The following is a 21,179-nucleotide window of genomic DNA, read 5'->3' as shown; positions in this document are numbered from 1 at the left end:
TGACGTGTTTAATGATGGTGGTGTTAATTGTCTGTTAATGCTGCATTTTCATTATTCCTGTAAGAAGTTAGCAGTTGTCTGTTGCTGATATCACATAACGCTTGTTTTCCAGAGATGTACAATGGAATTACTGAAATATAAACATAACTGTAAGATAGGCAGGAAACAATGAATTGGAAATGCAAAGCAGTATATATGTATATATGCCAGGGATTTGGCTTAGCTAATCAGTAACCTACAAGATGACTAGCCTGATGGTGTTTGGCGGTGGTACTAGTTAGTATGAACAAGCAGAGTGTACAGATGAGTATCTGGACTAAAGCTCTGCTGCATCTTTCCGTTTAGGCAGAATGACACAATGAAGTAAAATACAACTAGCACCACTAATAAACAGCATTGTGGGTAATGTAGGAATCTGAGCAAACCCAAAACAACTGAACATGCAAGTCATTCCGAGACTGAACTAAATGTCAGTAAATCACATGAAACTGAAGTTACACAAGGATTTCAAATGGCACCGAATCAAGTTGGCCATCCAACATTTTCCTTCCTAATATAACAACACCAGCGTTTAAACACAACAAATAAAAGTTTGAAAATACTAGAATTAAGTTGGAGTTTCAAACAGAAACCTTTTTTGTACATACCTTCTGTACGTGCTGCGTTCAGATGCGTCACAGGATCACCAGTGCTTCAACTTCCATTGTGTGTGTGTGTGTGTGTGTGTGTGTGTGTGTGTGTGTGTGTGTGTGTGTGTGTGTGTGTGTGTGTGTGTGTGTGTGTGTGTGTTTACGAGTCCTCTTCCCCTTTCACACTTCCACCACTAACGTACTGAAGAGTTATAAATCTGTCACATTATCCTATGACTTTAAGCCGTTTTTACGCACGACGTGTAAAGTCGTTCCCCTGCAGTTTAATCCTCAGGCTGGAGACCGACCAAAACTTCCTTCCTGACAGCAAGCAGCCTTGTGTGTCCGAACCGCCTACTTTCATACATATATAGTGCACAAGAAGACTGATGTATCATCTTAAACCCTACGTGGGCACTTATTTAGAGCAAAGACAGAGCCATTTGGGTTTCAGCTGCTATTCCGTGTGTAGCAGCTTGCATGTCGTGCCAGATTACCGGGATTATGCGCTTTATTATGAAGATTGGATGCGTCCTGTGTTAAATCACTGATTTATTTAGTTTGGTCGATGCTGCCCCTCACTGTGTTGGTGTGCTTTACGTCACTTAACACGAACTGTACGACTACTAGAATTCTACACGTTTAAAAAAAAACAAATTCATTTCAAAAATACACTTGAAGTTTAATGGAAAGTGAAAGTACACGTTAGATTATTGTGCACAGCTGTATATGATTTATACACAACTCCTTATACACAAATGCATGTTGTTTCATTTCACATCATTCTATGAAGCAGTGATAGGATTTGTGTAAATATTTTTGTTTTTTTATTTAAGTTAACCTTAAGTATTATAGTTATTAATATTACTTACTGCAGAAATCTTTCTCAGGTCTCCTTTCCTGAAGTAAACGTCTTTTGCCATGTGATCACTTAAACCTCAAACCTAAGCATGTTTACAGGAAAACAAGACATCCTTGAATTTTACTTATAGCACAGAGATGTTGGATTGATTGGACAGTAGGTGTTATGAGGATTCACACACACTTCAGGATGTGTTCTTTAGGAAAATAATAAACGTTTTATTCCTTAAGTAACCGATTATTAGGTTCTCTAAACCATATATAATTACTTATCCTGCTGTGTAGTCCATGAAAGACTGACGACAGGCATGTGTTGTGTGGTATGCTTTATTTAATTATTATTTTGAGGTGGATTTCTGTGACAGATGTTGGCCCATGCTGTATGATCTGTCAGCTGTCAACCAACAGAGGAATAACATTCAGAGTATGATACAGTGGTACAGAGCAAAAACTGCCATAGCTTATAGTCATATACTCTAATACATACAGCCAACTTTTTTCTTTTAGTCAAACATGACACAGTTTAGTATTTGCCACACTCCAGTGAGAAAACGAATCTTAAATCTTCTATATTTATTTAAGCATAGATTAAAAAATCTTTTCATTAAAGTGGCTTGCTCACCAGTCTCTAAGCTGAGGACTAGTACAGATAGGAGGAAGTTGCATCATCTATAAGGCTTTCAAACACTAGCACACATGTTCACACACATACACGCTAACTAAGGCAGCTTTTCTTAGCGTGCTGTTAAACAGAGAAAGTGCCAGATCGAAGACAGTATAATACTTGTGAGGTGGCTCAATGATTTTTATGAGGTTTACATGAACAGCAACTGAGCTATAATGAGTCAATATCAGTTTATATGATGTGATACGATGAAAGAACAGCCTCTATTAATATTAAAATCATAGTTAAAAACACTTCAGAAACACTACACACCAAGTCATGCAGGAATATCTCAATGAATCCAAGCAAGTAACAGTCATCCATGTGGCTGAATATGAGATGCTGACCGACAGACAAACTCCAGACAACTCCAGACAACTCCAGTTCTATACGTCACAGTGGGTCCTACTAAATTCTCCATAACTGGGTTGTTCTTTGGTTAATGAGAAAAAAGACAAAATAGATCCATTCAAACAAATTGAAACTATTAAATGCTTAGCGTTCTGTTCATAGGCAGACTGCTACACAGAGTTTAGTCCTGAAAAGAGGTACATAAAGAAATGTTACCTTCTCCTTATTACACACCACACAGAAAAGCGGGATGTTAATTTCTGTAACTGAAGCAGAGGAACCGTATCTCACAGGATTTGTTACACAATCAGCAATGACAGAATCACATAGACACATTTGCACAACCACATTGCAACTAAATGTATGAACAACTCCAGCCAGAAGAGCTTGTGAATGCTGAGTAGCTGCTTAGCGAGGGTCATCTGGAGCGGCGATCTTCTCCAAATTCGGCTCCACACCCCAAATCTCACGGGCGTACTGAGAGATGGTCCTGTCACTAGAGAACTTTCCACAACATGCAATGTTGCGAATCACCATCTTGGTCCATTCCTTGGTGTTCTGTTTGGAGAGTAGCATTAATAATTAGTTAAATCCAACCATAGTCACGTGTAGACAGTGACAGAATAATGTTGATATGAAGGCTTATTAAAGTCTGAGAAGGCAATGCTTAGCAATTACTTAGCAAAGCCACTCACTGTGTGTGTGTGTGTGTGTGTGTGTGTGTGTGTGTGTGTGTGTGTGTGTGTGTGTGTGTGTGTGTGTGTGTGTGTGTGTGTGTGTGTGTGTACATATAATTAGCAGCAGGAGGGTGTGATCTAAGCTCTGTGAGACTGAGAACATGATGGCGGTGTGTTGAGCTGAGGATTGTTTGCATGCTACAATATGTTCTGGGAAGCTGAGTTCAAGGAGTTGACCTGATGTCATGTCCAAGCAGAACACAGAATTGACACTCTTATGTTTCTAGCTTGACAACTGTAGGGTCAAAAGTGTGTGTGACCTGTTCAGTAAGCACAAAATGACACACTGGCTGGCCTGTAAAGCCTGATAGAAAACATTTGGGGGCAATTATTTTGTGTGAAAGTGAGCTACAACAGGCAGAATCTACCTCAAGACACAGGAGATGTCATTAAAGCATTGGGACCCATAATCAAGAATTGGGAAAGAAACAAGTCATAAATATTTTTTTGTTTGTTTTCCAGGGAGTTTAGCTGGCTGAAGAACAGAGAGAGATCTATGATTTAACACAAAAGTGTACTAAGTTCTATTACTCAAGTGTGTTACAATAGCTGTAAAAGAAAACCAAGTGCTATTGTTTAAAGCTGGAACAAAAAAATGATGGAAACAGATTTATTGGTCTCCTTGGAATAAGACGTACTTTTCAGACTGTCTGCTTGCTATTTATTAATGTTCTCAACAAATCTGATTATACTGGGGTTTAAAGTTTACTCTTACATGTACATATTTTATATCTTTGGTTAGAGAAATTGAATCATTGTACCTTACGGAGCCCTGTTCTGACTTTCAGAGACCTTTTTTGTACGTTAGGAAACAAAATACCTGATGAACTACTTTTTCTAACAGCATAGAGACTCTAGAGTACTTCATTGCTTCATGTCCTGGTATTTAGAGTATTGGAAAAGTTTCTTCAACTTTACTGTAAAAGTGCACTGTGCACTGACCTTGTACAGAGCACTAACTCTATCCTGGCATTTAATGTAATCCTCGAAGTCAGCAAATACTTTGAATCTGCAAAAGAGAAATGTACAGAACACAAAGAACAGTAATGATAATGAAATAATGAACACAGCAGGTTATATGTATAAAAGACAGTACACTAATTCACAAACATGCAACAGAGTAAGAGTCTAGTTTCCTGCCAGGGAGAAATTAGTTTTGACCTGTCATGATTCATTAGCATGTTGACGATGTCCTTGAAGAGGTCTGGCTGACTGGGACTGAAGAATCCACCAGAAATTTGATCAATGGCTTGCTTGAGCTCTGGGATGCGGCTATAATACTCAGCAGCATTGTACCTGGAAAACACAAATGTTTGTAAAAAAAAATGCATTTTTAATATTGTGTATGAAATGCTCATTTTAACTTAGCATTTAAACAAATCAAAATAATTATAGTTTATTTACAAATTTGATTTCATCTTGTTTTTCTATTACTCTCATTTCTGTTAAAACATATTTTTGATGTTTGGGACAAGACCAGTATGGGGACTCTATATCTCTATCTCTATATCTCTATACTAAGACTGACAAGTACAGAGCCAAACCTCCTTCACTAAGACTGACAAGTACAGAGCCACACCTCCTTCACTAAGACTGACAAGTACAGAGCCAAACCTCCTTCACTAAGACTGACAAGTACAGAGCCACACCTCCTTCATTAAGACTGACAAGTACAGAGGCCACACCTCCTTCATTAAGACTGACAAGTACACAGCCAAACCTCCTTCACTAAGACTGACAAGTACAGAGCCAAACCTCCTTCACTAAGACTGACAAGTACAGAGGCCACACAGCCAATGCAGAAGCTTTTGTTTACACTCATGTCCTATGTGCAGTGACTTGAATGGGTCTGATTTATTCACAATTGGTTAGCATTTTCACCTAGATTCATAAATCACTCATTTTTTGTTACCCTTTCTTATCCATGGCCTCAACATCCTCCACTCTCATGCCAAAGATGAAGAGGTTTTCCTCTCCGGCTTCCTCCGCCATTTCCACATTAGCTCCATCCATAGTTCCGATGGTCAGAGCACCATTCAACATGAACTTCATATTTCCTGTTCCAGAAGCTTCTGTCCCTGCAGTGGAGATCTGCTCAGACAGGTCAGCTGCTGGGATTGCTACACAGAGAAGATAGAGGAGCAAGTCAAAACAAAAATATGCCTGACCAAAAATCCAAACAAAAATCTATATATGATGACCACCATTCCAACTAAAGGGCAAAATATCATATAGGAAGAATTATCTAAAGCAGTAGCGTAATCTATGTGAGATATTAATAGTTATAATAAAACACAGCACCTTTCTCAGCCAGTGTCACCCGGTAGTTCTCCAAAAAGATGACTTTAAGGTGGTCTCCCACCACTGGGTCGTTATTTACTATCTCTCCAATAGATGTGATGAGCTTAATGATCATCTTAGCCATGTGGTAGCCTGGAGCAGCCTGGTGTAAAATAGGAAAACTTTCACTGTTTAATTCTGAGAGAGAAACAGCTAAATTTATTCATCCACATAATCACAGTTTAGAAAAATATCCAAAATAAGACATGATAACATGATCACCTTTCCGCCGATCATAATCGTCCTGGGAGTCCAGGCCTTGTTGGGTTCCTTCCTGATGCCTGAATGGAAACAAATCAATCTTACTTAAGTTCTGAGACAAAGATCTATTCAATTGAGTGTTGACTGAAGTGAAAGGTAGCAGTGTGCTAAAACAAATTAGAATGAAACCATTCCTGCTACCAGCCTTGTTTCATTAACCAGACAACCCAAATTGCCGCACAGTACATAGTACTGATAGAGAGAGAGAGAGAGAGAGAGAGAGAGAGAGAGAGAGAGAGAGAGAGAGAGAGAGAGAGAGATTTAGCTTTTTTTTGCTGTATATCTAAAGAATTTATTTGTTTTCTAATATAGTTGGAATCTAATAAATAATAGTCAGCAAATGTATTCATTTATCCGGAATCAGATGGTATTTGTATTCTTAACCAGTTGTTGTGATATGATAGACTAATGGGAGATGGTTGGAGAGACTGTTGTATTTTATACTGAGGTACTGACTTTATACTGATATACTGATAACATTTCTCCCTGACATCCTGAAGTTGTTTTGGATGATTAGATTTAAACATGGAGGATTAAATCTTAAATCCATCACAGTTGAATTTTACCCTGCATTTTTATGTAGATAGATAGATAGATAGATAGATAGATAGATAGATAGATAGATAGATAGATAGATAGATAGATAGATAGATAGATAGATAGATAGATAGATAGATAGATAGATCATTTATTCAGTCATAAATGTCACATAGAAAGGCATCGGAATATTTCAAATATTCATAATTACATATAATTATATGTAACTATAAGTAAATATATTCAATATTAATAAATATTAGAAATTTCACTGGAAAATCCATAAGGGACTGAAAAAAATTGTTTCATAAGTGTGTTTTAATGTATTATATTTTTTTTGTGTAAAGTTTTTTTTGTGTAAAGTGTACTGGGTTTTAATGGAATTTTCCCATTAGACACCGGTGAGGAAAAGAGCTGTATGAACTGGTGTAATTACGGTTGTAGAGTGTGATGATGTGCAGGCAGTTCAGCAGCTGCCTCTTGTACTCATGGATCCTCTTCACATGAACATCAAACATGGAGTTCAGGTTGATTTTCACCTTATAATGCTCTTCAAGATGCACTGCAAATTTCATCTTATTCTCCTGCAAATACAGAAAATCGGAGTGAGGATTAAAACAGTGGTATACAAAGTAAACGTTCGTCTAGAAACACAAACCAAAGAATGGTTTAGTTTTATGGTGCTAGATTTAACCAATCTTTCGAGTACAGTTCAATGTCTAATAAAACTATAATTCTCCCTTATATTCTCCCTCTGTTTATAACCTTACACAGAATTTAAGTGGTTGATATAATGACTTCAAATTTTAGAGGCTTATTTACAAACACTTGCATTTACAGCATTTAGCAGACACCTTTATCCGGAGTGACTTACAATTTATTGAGCAATTGAGGGATAAGGGCCCAGAGAGCAGAAATGGCTTTTATATCACCATTTACTTTAAATATATAAACATTTGTGTAAAATAAAACTAATTGTTTTGAGATTTTTGGGGGATTTTTTCTATGAAATATATGTATATCTCTAATAAATATATAATAATATATAATATAAATATAAAAAGTAATAAAAAAAATATAAATATAAATATAAATATATATTTATATAGTATAAAAAATAATATAAATATAAATATAAAAGAAATATAATAAATATATATCTCCACTAGTTACATGACAAAGTGTGACATGACAAAGAAATTCAACACTGAACTTGAGCACAACAAAACAGGCACATATTCCATTTTTTTTGGCCTTTAGGAAAAATAGACCAAAAAAAATAAAAAATTTTGTTTGTCAGGTTTATAATAGCAGATACTCATGAAGATTTAAAAAACAAAAATCGCAATGAAACACATACCAAAAAGGTGCAACATGCAATTAAATCCTACAATTAAAGAAATGATTCAACCACTCAAGGTGTTTGTTGTGTCAGCAGAGACTCTGTACTATAGGATCTACTAGACCAGAGGTGTCAAACTCAATTGCACAGGGGGCCAAAACTCAAAGCCCGTTTTAAGTCGCGGGCCGAACAGGATAAACATTTATTTAACATAATATGAATAAAAACAGATAGGCATATTATTCCAGAATAAATCATCTTAAACTTTATATAACTTAATAATACTTTGCTCTCCATCAAAATATCCCTTGTCAAAATTATCATCAATTATCATCAAGTTTGCTGGCGACACTGTCGTGGTGGGCCTAATCTCCAACAACGACGAGACGGCCTACCTACAGGAGACTAAATACCCGGAGAGAACAATCTTCTCCTGAACGTCAGCAAGACTAAGGAGTTGATAGTGGACTTCAGCACAAAGCAGGAGTGGTCATACCAACCGCTAAACATCAACGGGACTCCAGTGGAGAGAGTGGACAGTTTCCGGTACCTAGGTGTTCACATCACACAGTATCTGTCTTGGTCCTGTAACATCAACACCCTGGTGAAGAAGGCCCGGCAGCATCTGTACCATCTGAGACGCTTAAGGGATTTCAAACTACCCTCTCAGGTGCTAAAGACTGGTAGCATCCCTTCCTGGTTAGGGAACCGCACCATGCAGGACAGGCGAGCCCTCCAGAGGGTGGTGCGGTCAGCTGAACGTACCATCCACACCGAGCTCCCTGACCTGCAGGAAATCTACAGCACGCGGTGCCGGACCAGGGCCAGGAAGATTGTAAAGGATCTCAGCCAATGGACTCTTTGTTGGGTTCAGGGAAACGCTTCCACTCCTTGAAAGCAAACACAGAGAGAATGAGGAGAAGCTTCTTCCTGCAGGCCATTCGGAGTTTAAACCAGGAAACACCGAGGATCTAGATCTGGACCTCTCCCCTTCACTGTTTTTCTGCACACCTATTTTGCACTGACACTTTAACTCTGGACTTGCACAGCAAAGTGCCACTTTATACACCTTATACACACACCATACTGCACACGGACACTTTAAGGACAATGATTGAAACCATACGCATTCATGTATATTTAAGTATATGTATTATTATTTTTTTTTATATATATATATATATATATATAGTTTATACTTTTTTATTTATCTACCTCCTTTTGGTTATATTTGTTATCCCTAATTGCATTTATTATGTTTGAATACCAGACAGATGCAAAAAGCTTTTCACTGCATGTCATACTGTGTATGTATGTGTATGTGACAAATAAAATTTGATTTGATTTGAAATTATACTATGTACATGCTGCAAAAGAATTACGCTTTTCCGCAAAAGTAAAAATAAAAAATAAAAACATTCAGTTTTCTTTGCTCTTATGCTATTTGTCATTTTATAGAAAATAACCTTAAACTTTAAATATCTTTAAATATTTTGCTCTCTATAAAAATATCTCCTGTCAAAATCATACAAATTCAAAATATGAGCATGGTCCAAAAAACCCTGGAAATATAAATAACATTTGTGCTTTTCAGCAAAAAAATAAAAATAACAAATCAAAACATTCCATTTTCTTTGCTCTTATGCTATTTTGTCAGAGCTGGATGCTTGTCATCTTTTCTTGGCAACAATTTCATTTAGGTTTGGCGTAAGGTTCTGTGTTGTGGAGATTCTCTGGATGGACTGCAGGTGTTCATCAGTGAGATGACTCCTGTGTGCTGTTTTGTTCATCTTCATCACTGAGAAGAGCTTCTCACACAGATATGTGCTACCAAACATGCACAAGGTTCGATCCGCATGTAGACGGGGCTGAGGCATTGCTTCAGGAATGGAGAAAATAAACTTTGCGGGCCCTGCAGTGTTGTATTTGCCTTCAACGTCCCTTCAGCTCTATCAGCTCCATCTAAATCTGTACAGGTGCAGTTTCCACATCAACAGCAAATGGGTTATGAAGCAGCTCGAAATTCCTTTTTTGTGCTTCAAAGTCTCCAAAGCGCCGTGAGAACTCACTGTGAAGTGCACAGTTTATCAGCAAAGTGCACATTAGGGAACGTGGTTGCACCAACATTACTTGGCAACAGGGAAAGTGAGCCAAGTTGCACTGGTGTATTTGTGTCTCCCATAAGAGCAGCTTCACGTGAACCTTTACAATAGGGTTGTATACAGCAACAGACGCTTGGCTTGATTGATGCGGGAATGTTCCCGGTAACCTATAATTCGGCAAGGCAGCTGTTGCGCTGCATAATGGTATCTGAAGTTTGTGTGTTGTCATTATCATATCGCTGGGCCATTAATAACAATAATGATAGATCTATATAAAATAATCTCATGGGCCGGATATAATTGTATGCAGGGAGTTTGACACCTATAGTATGTACTAGAGGATCAGCTCGAGTCATCTCTTCTTACCTGTTTGATCTTGGCAACATCTCGTATGAACGCATCGTCATCCACAAACTCCAGGAGTTTCTTCAGCTGATCCAGATCACGAATGTAATCCTCACCAATCCGCTAATGTTTGATATACAGTATTACATCTTATAAGATCTTATTATAAACAACATATAAATAAAAGCCATGCAGTATTTTTACTCATTTACTTTCTTGAAATCCTACAAGAGTTTCATATACAGTATGTGTGGCAGCCCAGGAAATTCTTCTCATGGTGAAATGTGGTGCTTTGGATGGTTCTAAAAACCATCGGATGCTTTTCCCAAACTGAAAAACGTTTCAGATGTTTTTCCTCCAAAACTGAGATGGTAAACAATCTGACATTAAAGATTTACCCAAGACCATGAAAGGTATTTTGGTATCCGATTATAAACTGAGCTATAACGATTAGGCTAAGGTCTTAGGCTAACAACCATGTGGAGAAATCAGAAATAAGCTAACAAGGTTTTGACATATTAAAAAAAAAAGAAAGAAAAAAAGAAAAAATGTTTGTTAAACTTTTGTTATTCAATGTGATTGAGCTTTGTCAAGATTAAAAGCAATCATGTGTTAGAAACATTTGTTCTTAAAGTAGAAGAATCTTTTTTTTTTAAATAAATGACAGTAACCATCATTTTTATGGAAAAGAAAATCACCAGGAAAAATATTTTCACGGGCAGAAATTAGCCATAGTGATACCCGTTTTTCCGAGTTCCCCTTTTAATAAGCACCACACTGAAAGTACAGTAAAGCTTTTTTTACTTGTCCTTATCTACAGTATCATCTATCATCTACACATTCATTAAGTAGATCAGTCATGTGTGTATTTATGGCACCTCTCACCTCAGCAATGACTTCCGCCAGACCAGGGTTGCACATGACCAGCCAGCGGCGAGGGGTGATGCCGTTGGTCTTGTTCTGAAACTTCTGTGGGTCTAGATCATAAAAGTCCTTAAACCTGGAGACAAAACACTGATTTCACGAACTGACATTTACGATAGCATGTGGTAACATCGTAACTAATCTAATATAAATCTACGTGACAATATCCTGATGTCATGAACTATGTAGTGGCCAAATGGATATATTTAATCATTAGAGCTTCATGCTCTTTTGCACATATCTGCATGGTCCCTAGTTCACTCATTTCCCCCAGCATATAGCTTATTTCTGCTTATCTCTTATCTGATCCTGCATGTAGTCTTTGAGACTTACACTGTGCTTTTAATGATTTCGGAGTGGATTCGTGCCACGCCGTTTACAGCATGAGCGCCAACGATGCACAGATGAGCCATGTTGATCTTCTTCAGTCCTCCTTCTTCAATCAGAGACATGCGCCTCAAGCGGTCGCTATCGCCGGGGTACAGAGAGGAGACTCGCTAAGATGAAAAAGAGAGGAAGAGATATTCTGAACAGGTTAACAGCATGACATGAAATTGATGGTCAACGTCCAGCATCACACACAAGAACATCCTGAAACACTCATTTACATTCTGGATTAAAAATGAGTTTTTTTCAGTTAGCCCTCAATCCATTTAACTATATAAAAACACTGAAACTCTATCACTAAAAATCGCTTATAATTAAAATACTATAACTAAACCATGTTGTTCTACATTATATGTCAGTAAACTGTTCAGACAATTTCTAAAGTCTGCTTTCTTCCAGTGTGTATGATTCATATGTTACACCAATATTTCATACGTTTAACATTCATATGTTACACCAACTGCTTTCTTAAGAAGGTATATGGCAAACAAACATGCTGTAAATTAACATGTTATCAGCAAACACATCTCACACCACACTTGACAAGCGTGACCTGTTTTATTTGTCTTTATGACTGACTATAGCAAACCAGGACACAAAGACTCCAAAATCCACTGTTTCATATATTTTAAATATCAGGGCTTTACCCAGGGATTATCCATATAAAATGTAAAAGAAAATGCATCCCAGACCAAAATGCACCATGTGATGTGGTCTGACTTAAACTGTAGCCAGATGTGTCTCAAGTATCAATACATCCTTGTCTGTGAACCACATCAGACTCCAAACACATTGTCCACGCTCTTCGCTCTTTATCTTTAGAGTTTAGGGAAATTTAAAACAGCTGTACAAATGATTAGATACAGAAACAATAGTGTGCATAAAGCACCAGGAAACAATGAGCACCAAAAAAAAGTTTTGCTAAAAATATTTTTATAGTCAAATTCTGATGAATACTTTCACAGAACTGTGTAGTTGATTTTCTAGCTCTTTGGTATTCATGGTGGTGCTTGTTTAGGTGTGTTCTCTAAAAAATCTCTGGGGTCTTTAAGGAACAGGTGTCTTTATACTAAGCCCACTTTATGGTGGACTCCATCCATTTAATCATGGGGCATCTGATGGCTGTTGCACCAAAACTAATTACACAGCAGAAGGGGTAAATACTATGTCTAGTCTATATTGTGTCTATACTGTGTCTGGACAGAGTCCAAATGTCTGCTCCTTAAAAGTAGAATTGTGTGGGGGTTTTTTTTCTTAATTAAAAAATAAACAGACTTTTAGAAAAAGAAATTAAATATTCCATGTCTTGAATATTTAAAATTCAGAATTCTGTGAACAATTTCTATGTTCCTGTTTAAATGTAAGCAAATGTGTGATCATGAAAGTTTTTTAACTGCTTTTTGCAAAAGGTCAGATTTTGTCTAATCTTGTTTAATCTCTACTGAAGCATGAGTTCAGATGATACTTTGATGGATTTGACAACACTAAAGTTCATGAAAACTTAAGTGCACTCTGGCATTAAAAAAGGGGGGGGGGGGGACCAAATAAGTACTAAGAAACCATTCCAGATTTTAACACTACAAAAATCATCTGTATATATTACACACACTACTGCTGCTGTCTGTATATTGCACAAAAAGCATAATATTGCACAATATTGTTATTTGCACAAATATTCCCACACTTTATGTACATAACTGATCGTTCATATTCTATATTCATATTTTATATTTGATTCATACTATATCCACATTTTACAGTATACTCATTCTGTCTACATTGTATCTCATCATCTGCATTGTTTTCTTGTATAGTATTGTGCTATTTATGTCTGTACCTTTGAGAGTCACATACTGCTGGAAATAAATTCCTTGTGTGTGTCAACACACTTGGCCAATAAATCTGATTCTGATCTGATCTGAAAATATTGAAAAGTTCAAGGGGGGTGAATACTTATGCATGAAGTCTTAGTAGGCTTAATAGGCTACAACAAATACCCCAGTGGCACGGTCTGCTTGTGAGAGTCCCGATTCACCTTCCATCCAACCCAAATCATAGTATCCTTTTTATATTATCTTATAAATTTCTTAGGAATCTTATATTAAGAGTGATTCAGGACCAATCTCAGGAAATTACAAAACGTTTATCTTAGAGAGGAGGCGGGGCTAAACCCTGTTACTGGGTATGACACATTCAATTGAAGACTGTGATTGGTTGTTCAAATTTAAACAAGAAATGTAACTTTTACATTTTAAATCTGGTCTATTATAAGTCTTCACTTTGTCTCTATGTTAAGATATTTGAGGTTACATCGTGTAGGGATTACGTCCGTGACCGTATTACAGATGCGCTAACATCTGTATGTTACAAATGTAAATGTAAACATCTCTGACACAGTGCAGAATTTTATGCATTTTATGAATAACTTTTATCTTGACTAGGGTCTTCTTTTTAAATTTAAGGAGAAACACCCAAATTTCTAAGAGTTTTCTTAGAATTACTTCACTAGGAGAAACTCTTTACACTAATGATCTTTATGAATACGGCCCTGGTGTGAATCTGGTGTGTGAGTGTGAATCTGTGCACACTTTTTCAGCTATTATTACCCTCAACTCCTTGTGTGAGGTAGGAGTTTTGTTTCCTTAAGCATTTTAGAAACATTTTAGAGAGGTGCGAATAAGTGTGTCCCAGTACTTGCATACTCGTGTGCTTTACACTCTATTCACAAAAAGAGTAAATACTTTTAATGCATAGTGTTAGTAGGTGATTTGGGACACAGACAGGTTTGAACCAGACTCATAATTAAATACAGATATAAATGCATGTGGCATACAATCTAAATACAAGAAAACAACCAGGTGTAATCGGGGTACAATCTCCAAACAAATCTAGCCGTTCTGTTTGTTTTTACATACTGGAGTATAGCATTCATTATAATAAACAGGATTTCTCAGCTCACCTCCAGGTGGCGCCTGTTGATCTCGTAGACAATGTCCAGGTGGCGAGGCAGAAGGTTCTGGAACAGGTCTACAGGCCAACGCTCCAGAGCCTCTGGAAGGACGGTGTGGTTAGTGTAGGCACAGGTACGCACTGTGATGTCCCATGCCTACAAAACAAGAGAGAGTAAAGAAGACGCATGAAAACATGCAGCATAGGATCACATTAGACAACAACATGCTGTTATCAGCAAAATAATCAACGACCAGTTGGTACATAGTTCCTCTTTGTTATGTGTAAAAACTAGCTTTTGTTTATGTATTAATGAACAAAATGTTATATTTTTTTCATCCATTTTTAGTGACAATTAATGTTGTCGAATGTCCACAATACAAGTGAGCTCAAAAACATTTTTTTCATCTTCCTCATAAACGTAATAAAATACACAAGTCTTATTGTAGAGAAGCAGAAAAAGCACAAAATTCTCTGCCTTGATATTATCTACTTACTGGAGACTCATTCCATAAATGTTAAATAATGGTCTCTTCTTTAAACAAGACGATTAAACGCAGTGCTTTGTGTGTTTGATATTTGTTTGCTTTGTTAAAATTGGTTGATAATTAGGATTAGGTTATGTGGAGCATCTGCCATACAAGTCAGTTTGAATTAGTACAGAATATTAAAAGCACGGTTATATAAACCTATGAATCTTATCTGGTTCTGACCAATCAGATTCAAGAGATAACGATTAGTTCATGCCCGGAATTGTAGCCTGGAAGAGAATGTTTACTGCTATATGTGTACAATGAAATAGACATCAGCACATACTGTATCCCAAGGCACTTTCTCCTCATCCAACAGGATCCTCATCAGCTCAGGGATGGCGAGAGCTGGGTGTGTGTCGTTCAGCTGGATGGCCACCTGCACGGCAAAACACAGCAAGGCAGGATAAAATCTCACCAAAGAAAATATCACAGAAATATACTGAATTTTTACACTGGCCTGAATTGTGGGAGTGAATTATATATTTTAATAACATGTTCTGTTCCTAGTCATTTTGAAATAAGAGAAATGTGTTTTTGAGTAAATACTCTGTAATTAGAAACTCTGAGTAGATTTGTGTGAACTGAGAAATGTTTCTGATGTGTTATCATAAAAAAGAGTCGATGCTAACACTCTCATGATCAAAATCTACTCTTCAAAAAAAACAGTTATTATAGCTTCATAGGTTTGTAGCTTATAGTCATACACTACTTTACACCCTTATTTATACTCTTACACTCATATAACCTTCAGAAAAAAAAAACAGACACCTGTACAGTAATGAGACTTTGAAACCCTCCATGTGCAGTATTCCAGTTCTCACCTTTTCGGGTAACTTGGTCAGGTCTGTGCGCACCGCCTCTGTCGAACCGAACTTAGAGGCCTTGAAGCGACGGATGATGTCCTGAAGAGTAGCAGCCACCACAAAATACTCCTGTTTGAGACGGAGCTCCTTCCCCTCAAAGAACTGCCCCCCACACACACACACATACACACACACACAACGTTCAAAATACAGATCTGCCATTTTACTAGCATTCACTTAAACTGTAGTGTAAACAGGGTATTACTACATAGTGTGGCCTTCTTCCTATTGATCAACTGAATTGTTAATATAAAATTGCACTCACATTGTCATTGGGGTAAAGCACACGGGAAATATTCTCAGCCAGATTCCTGTCCAGAACAGCCTGGATGTAGCCACCAACATTGACTGTTAAACACAGTGTGTGTTAGTGTGTAACAAACATGATGTTCAGATCGTTTCGCCATTTTTATCCCCAACATTAATTAGGACTATTATATATACTATTATATGTATGTTATGTATAGATAAGAATACAAGAGGGTCTACAAATGAATATAAAAAGTCTACTATTATTCTTTATATTTTAAAGATATTGACAACAGTATGTATGGTCAGTGTACTGAATGAGTTATGATAAAGGACTCACAGTCCTTGAGGTTGAACTCGCAGGGGGCTTTGGCTGACCACAGTCTCATGGTGTTAACAACATTGTTTCTGTATCCAGGGACAGGAGTGTCATAAGGCAGGGCCAGAACCACCTGTTCAAACAAACCATGCATGCTTGGAACCACTTCTTTCAGTTCAAACACACAGCTCATGTTATGAAGACAAGAAGAGTACTCCACTTTAAAATGAACAGAGGTTCCACAACTTAAGAAATTCTGGTAAAAATTTCAACAAATGACTATTCTATTAAGTAAATTCACAAATAATGATACAAAGCATTCCTAGGCCATTATATTATATATAATATTAATATAATATATATTATATATTTATATTATATATATCTTATATTGCTATTTTAAAAATGTCAATAAATCTGTGCTACACTTTGTAGAGCTGAATGTCTTTGTTATTGGTGATATAATGTGTCATAAACACTGCTTATAATGCATCTGTTAACGACACAGAAATGTGATATAATTATTGCTATAAACTGTATTGCTATAAAGTTTTTTAAACAAATAATAGTTTATTTCTATATGTCTGGTAAATGTATGATGCACTGAATGTATTCATAAGTCACCAAATTCATATGTATTCATATCGAAGGTTTCTTGATATACTGTAAACACTCTGAGCGGTCCTAGCTTCTATCATCAAGCGTAATCCTTAACTGCTTTACCATCTTTAACATCTAACTTCAATGTGTTAGATTAAATCCTATCCTATATGTACAAATTTCTCTCAAGACATCTATAACAGGTATTAAGAGGACTAGGATTGTGTACAAAGTCTAGGCTTATAGATGTTTTCCTTGCAGTTGCAGTTCATCTCAACAGTAGCATCGAATCTAAAAGAAATGTGCACTGCTCTTTTAAATGTTTGTGATGTTTCTAATAAGCTGGCTCATTGTTGCATGAAACACCCTGGCAAAATATAAATATTTAATGATCAGAACACGATCTGATGATAGGTGCTGATGATGGTCATACCTGCGTGTCCACCCATTTAACCCCATCATCATTGTGCTCCACTCGGCCATAGAAGTGCACAGGGCGCATGTACTCTGGGCGGGCTTTCTCCCACGGGTTACCATAGCGCAGCCAATCATCTGCCTCCTCAACCTGTCAGATATCAGGCAAAGGGTTATTGCTCATCCGCGCTCTCTCTCTCTCTCTCTCTCTCTCTCTCTCACTCGCTCTCTCTCTTTTTCTCGCTCACACAGTCACTAACCTGCCAACCACTGACAATTTTCTGGTTGAAAATGCCAAACTCGTAACGGATTCCATAACCATAAGCTGCCAAACCCAGAGACGCCATCGAGTCAAGAAAGCAAGCTATCGAGGATATACAGGGGGAGAACAATTTTAGTCTAGAATGAATGACAAAAATCTTTCACGCAGTTTGATGCCAAACTGAATTATATTGTATCCAACCTGCCAGACGGCCCAGGCCTCCGTTACCCAGACCTGCGTCCTCCTCAATGTCCTGCAGCTCCTCCATATCCAGACCCAACTAGATGAAAGGGAATAGATTTAGAGACGTTCCTAGTATCGCAAATAGCTTTATTCCCAACTAGTATTTTATTGTATATCTCACCTGGTAAGTGGCCTCATCACAGGCACTCTCTAGGGCCAGATTCACCATGGTGTTCTGCAGGGTGCGGCCCATGTAGAACTCCAGAGAGAGGTAGTACACACGCTGCGGACAGCAGAGACAGACATTCAGTAAGAGTGATCAGTTTTAACTGCTGGTATCAGCAAATATGATTTTTTTATTGTCCAAAATTGAGTTTCATCAAAAAATTGGTCAAACTTTTGGTAAAATGTTTCCTACATTCCCACAATGCCATCTGGGTACCTTCTAAAAATGGTGCCAGTGGGATTTGGTGCCATGTTTCATCTCGATTTTCCAGATATCATAAACCAATAAAATATGAATTACCATAAACTTAAATTGTGTTAACACAGCATTGAAATTGCTTTTTTTCTAATCTACATTCATATACACTGACACCCAGGTCCGATAGGTCTGTGTGCTCTTCAGTCCTTCACTAAAATCTGTCAGTAAGGGTCTGTATCACCTCAGATTGCACTTACGGTCTGTCACCATCAGGAATTTAGTAGTGAGAACAAGTATGTGTGTGTGTGTGTGTGTGTGTGTGTGTGTGTGTGTGTGTGTGTGTGTGTGTGTGTGTGTGTGTGTGTGTGTGACCTGGCATTTGTTCTTGTGTATAAATAACTGCACTGGTGAGTGAGCCTCTGAAAAGGTCTGACTGTCTTTGTAAAGAGGCAAGACCTTCATTTTGAATGCTCTCTTTCTCTCACACACTCTCTCTCACCCCCTCTCTCTCACACACACTCCCCCCCCCTCATTTCTCTCTCTCTCTCACACACACACACACACACACACACACACACACACACACACACACACACACACACACACACACACACACACACAGGTATTCCCCAAAACCAACATTTGCACTCCATGAGAACATAATTTGTTTTTTTAAGTCAATGTGAGCTGCACTGGGCTCTAAACCTGTACATCACGGCCAATAGCTCAGTTTATTTCCTCTCCGCCTTTCAGTCTGCTACCTAAATGCACAAACATCAATCTTAGCATTGTAATTACGTAACAGGCTGCACACGGTTGCCAGATTGGCCTTTTAATTGATCTCCATCTTATTCCTATCCAATTCCAAATAGATAATATAAATGGCATTCGCGTGAAACTAGTGAATATAGTGATTTTTTAAATAAAAAAAAGTTTCTTAAAATTAAAAAGTTTCTTAAAATTAATTACATTTAAACTTAATATGCTCTGTTGAGTAGGAAATGACAATCTGGCAACAGTGGGACAGCTGATTTAAAGGGAACAATGTCCGAAATTTTATTTTATTTTCTAGGAAATTTTAAACAACAACTATTAAATACATCACACACACACACACACACACACACACACACACACACACACACACACACACACTTACTATCCTTGCAAGGACCTTCTACTGATAGCATGATAAAAACAGCTATCATTAATAAATGCTATGTTTACACCTAAATAAAACCATAACCTCAGCAAACATAAATAAATATGCGATTCTTTAGGGGTTTTTTTTATTTGCATAAAGCTTTTTGGATGTTTTCCTTGCACACACCAGCCAAATGTCATGGCAAGGTCAAACCTGGTCCATATCCCTGTTTATTTGGATATCATGTCCTTACAGAGATCTAAGCGCACGCGCGCGCACACACGTTTCCATACATACACTGCGCAAAATGGCTACGTGCTGAATTGCACACTACCGTGACACACTACACAGCAGCCATGACAGTCAAAATGACACCAATGGAATGGCGTATGCGTCACCATGGCTACCTCTGCTCACACTATTAGTATGTTTATAAGAGTGTGTTACTTTCGGGTCCGTCTCGTAGTAGTGCTGCTGTGTCCTGATCCATCGGCCCACTAGGTGATCGCGCACGGTGTTGGCCAGCGCCAGGTAGTAATCACGTTTCGTGGACACATTGCGGTCTTTAACCAGGGTGAAATGCAGGTGCCGGTTAAAGTTGGTCTTCAGGTCGGAGACGTTTTCCACCCCGGCGAGACCGCGCACTGAGATCTGCTTCCTCTTGTCCTGGTCGCTCAGAGGCTTCGGCATGGTGACAGAATGAGAGGCTTTCAGTTCAGACAAGACAGCAAGCTGCAGGGGGACGAGGAGCTTTATTCTCTCTCTCTCTCTCTCTCTCTCTCTCTCTCTCTCTCTCTCTCTCTCTCTCTCTCTCACACACACACACACACACACTCTCTCTCTCTCTCTCTCTCTCTCTCTCTCTCTCACACACACACACACACTCTCTCTCTCTCTCTCTCTCTCTCTCTCACACACACACACACACACACTCTCTCTCTCTCTCTCTCTCTCACACACACACACACACTCTCTCTCTCTCTCTCTCACACACACACACACACACACACACACACACACACACACTGCTGCAGTACTCCTGAATAGCTATGGGTCTTTCAAGAACAAGTCGGTTCTTCGAAACTAGGAGAAACAACTCTTTTTTTGCTGACATTTAGGTTAATGATTAATGCATAGTAATGTTAAAAATCGTGGGGGAAAAGAAAACAGAAATGAACCGTTTGGGATTCGGTTCTTTTTGGTGAACTGATTCAAAACATCAGACTCGCTGAAAAGAGCCGGAGTCTTCATCACTGAAATGCCCTACAGGCGGTCGTACACTCTCAGGTCCGTTAGGTTATTGCACTGGATGGGGCGGGCTGTTGCTGGGTAGGTTGCCAGATTGTGTGATTTTCTCATTCAGCACATCATGTGCTAGTAAGTGACAGTATCCTACCAGTATATTTCCCCAGACAATCACCCTGATTAACAACTCACCATAATCATATTCCCTGCTTAATATCTATAAGTACTGCATTATCAGAACTGTCAGTCATCACATCATCAGTATATGTTACACACACTACTGTTGCAGTATATTGTACAAAAGCACACTATTACACAATACTGTTATTAGCACTACCATACACTTCTCACACTTAATGTACATAACTGACCAGTCATATATTCTGTATTCATATTTAAATACTCATACTGTCTATATTGTATCACATTGTACGTATAGTCTGTTTTTTATCTTATATAGTGCAAGCTAAATGTATAGTGTTATTTATGTCACCAACAGCTAGAACCAAATGCC

The 21,179-nt window shown here is 37.9% G+C and overlaps 2 protein-coding genes across 4 annotated transcripts in view; both read right to left on the bottom strand.

Annotated features, from left to right (window-relative positions):
* The window catches only part of clcn5b (chloride channel, voltage-sensitive 5b), a 31,128-nt gene extending 29,980 nt beyond the window's left edge, over positions 1–1,148 (bottom strand). For 2 of the 3 annotated variants that reach the window (XM_047815934.1, XM_047815930.1), the window contains exon 1: positions 648–1,148. The gene's annotated coding sequence lies outside the window, so the exon portion shown is untranslated. The remainder of the gene's footprint in view (positions 1–647) is intronic. The other variant, XM_027178335.2, reaches the window with a different exon arrangement.
* Positions 1,149–1,799: 651 nt separating this feature from the next.
* On the bottom strand, positions 1,800–20,221 carry pygmb (phosphorylase, glycogen, muscle b). Its single transcript, XM_027178334.2, has 20 exons — positions 19,868–20,221; positions 18,034–18,135; positions 17,871–17,949; positions 17,668–17,771; positions 17,427–17,558; positions 16,415–16,526; positions 16,091–16,173; positions 15,784–15,927; positions 15,246–15,338; positions 14,440–14,586; positions 11,427–11,590; positions 11,055–11,169; positions 10,191–10,292; positions 6,817–6,964; positions 5,805–5,863; positions 5,544–5,685; positions 5,155–5,362; positions 4,404–4,538; positions 4,185–4,251; positions 1,800–3,063 (listed from the first exon to the last, which is right to left on the bottom strand). The coding sequence occupies exons 1-20, from the start codon at positions 20,108–20,110 to the stop codon at positions 2,914–2,916; spliced, it is 2,529 nt and encodes an 842-aa protein (XP_027034135.1). The 5' UTR covers positions 20,111–20,221; the 3' UTR covers positions 1,800–2,913.
* Between the last annotated feature and the right edge of the window lie 958 nt (positions 20,222–21,179).

Source organism: Tachysurus fulvidraco, chromosome 1 (assembly GCF_022655615.1).
Source record: "Tachysurus fulvidraco isolate hzauxx_2018 chromosome 1, HZAU_PFXX_2.0, whole genome shotgun sequence".
In the NCBI taxonomy this organism is placed as follows: domain Eukaryota; kingdom Metazoa; phylum Chordata; class Actinopteri; order Siluriformes; family Bagridae; genus Tachysurus; species Tachysurus fulvidraco.
Note: the sequence above shows the minus strand (reverse complement) of the source record. Positions and strands in the feature narration are given on the sequence as shown.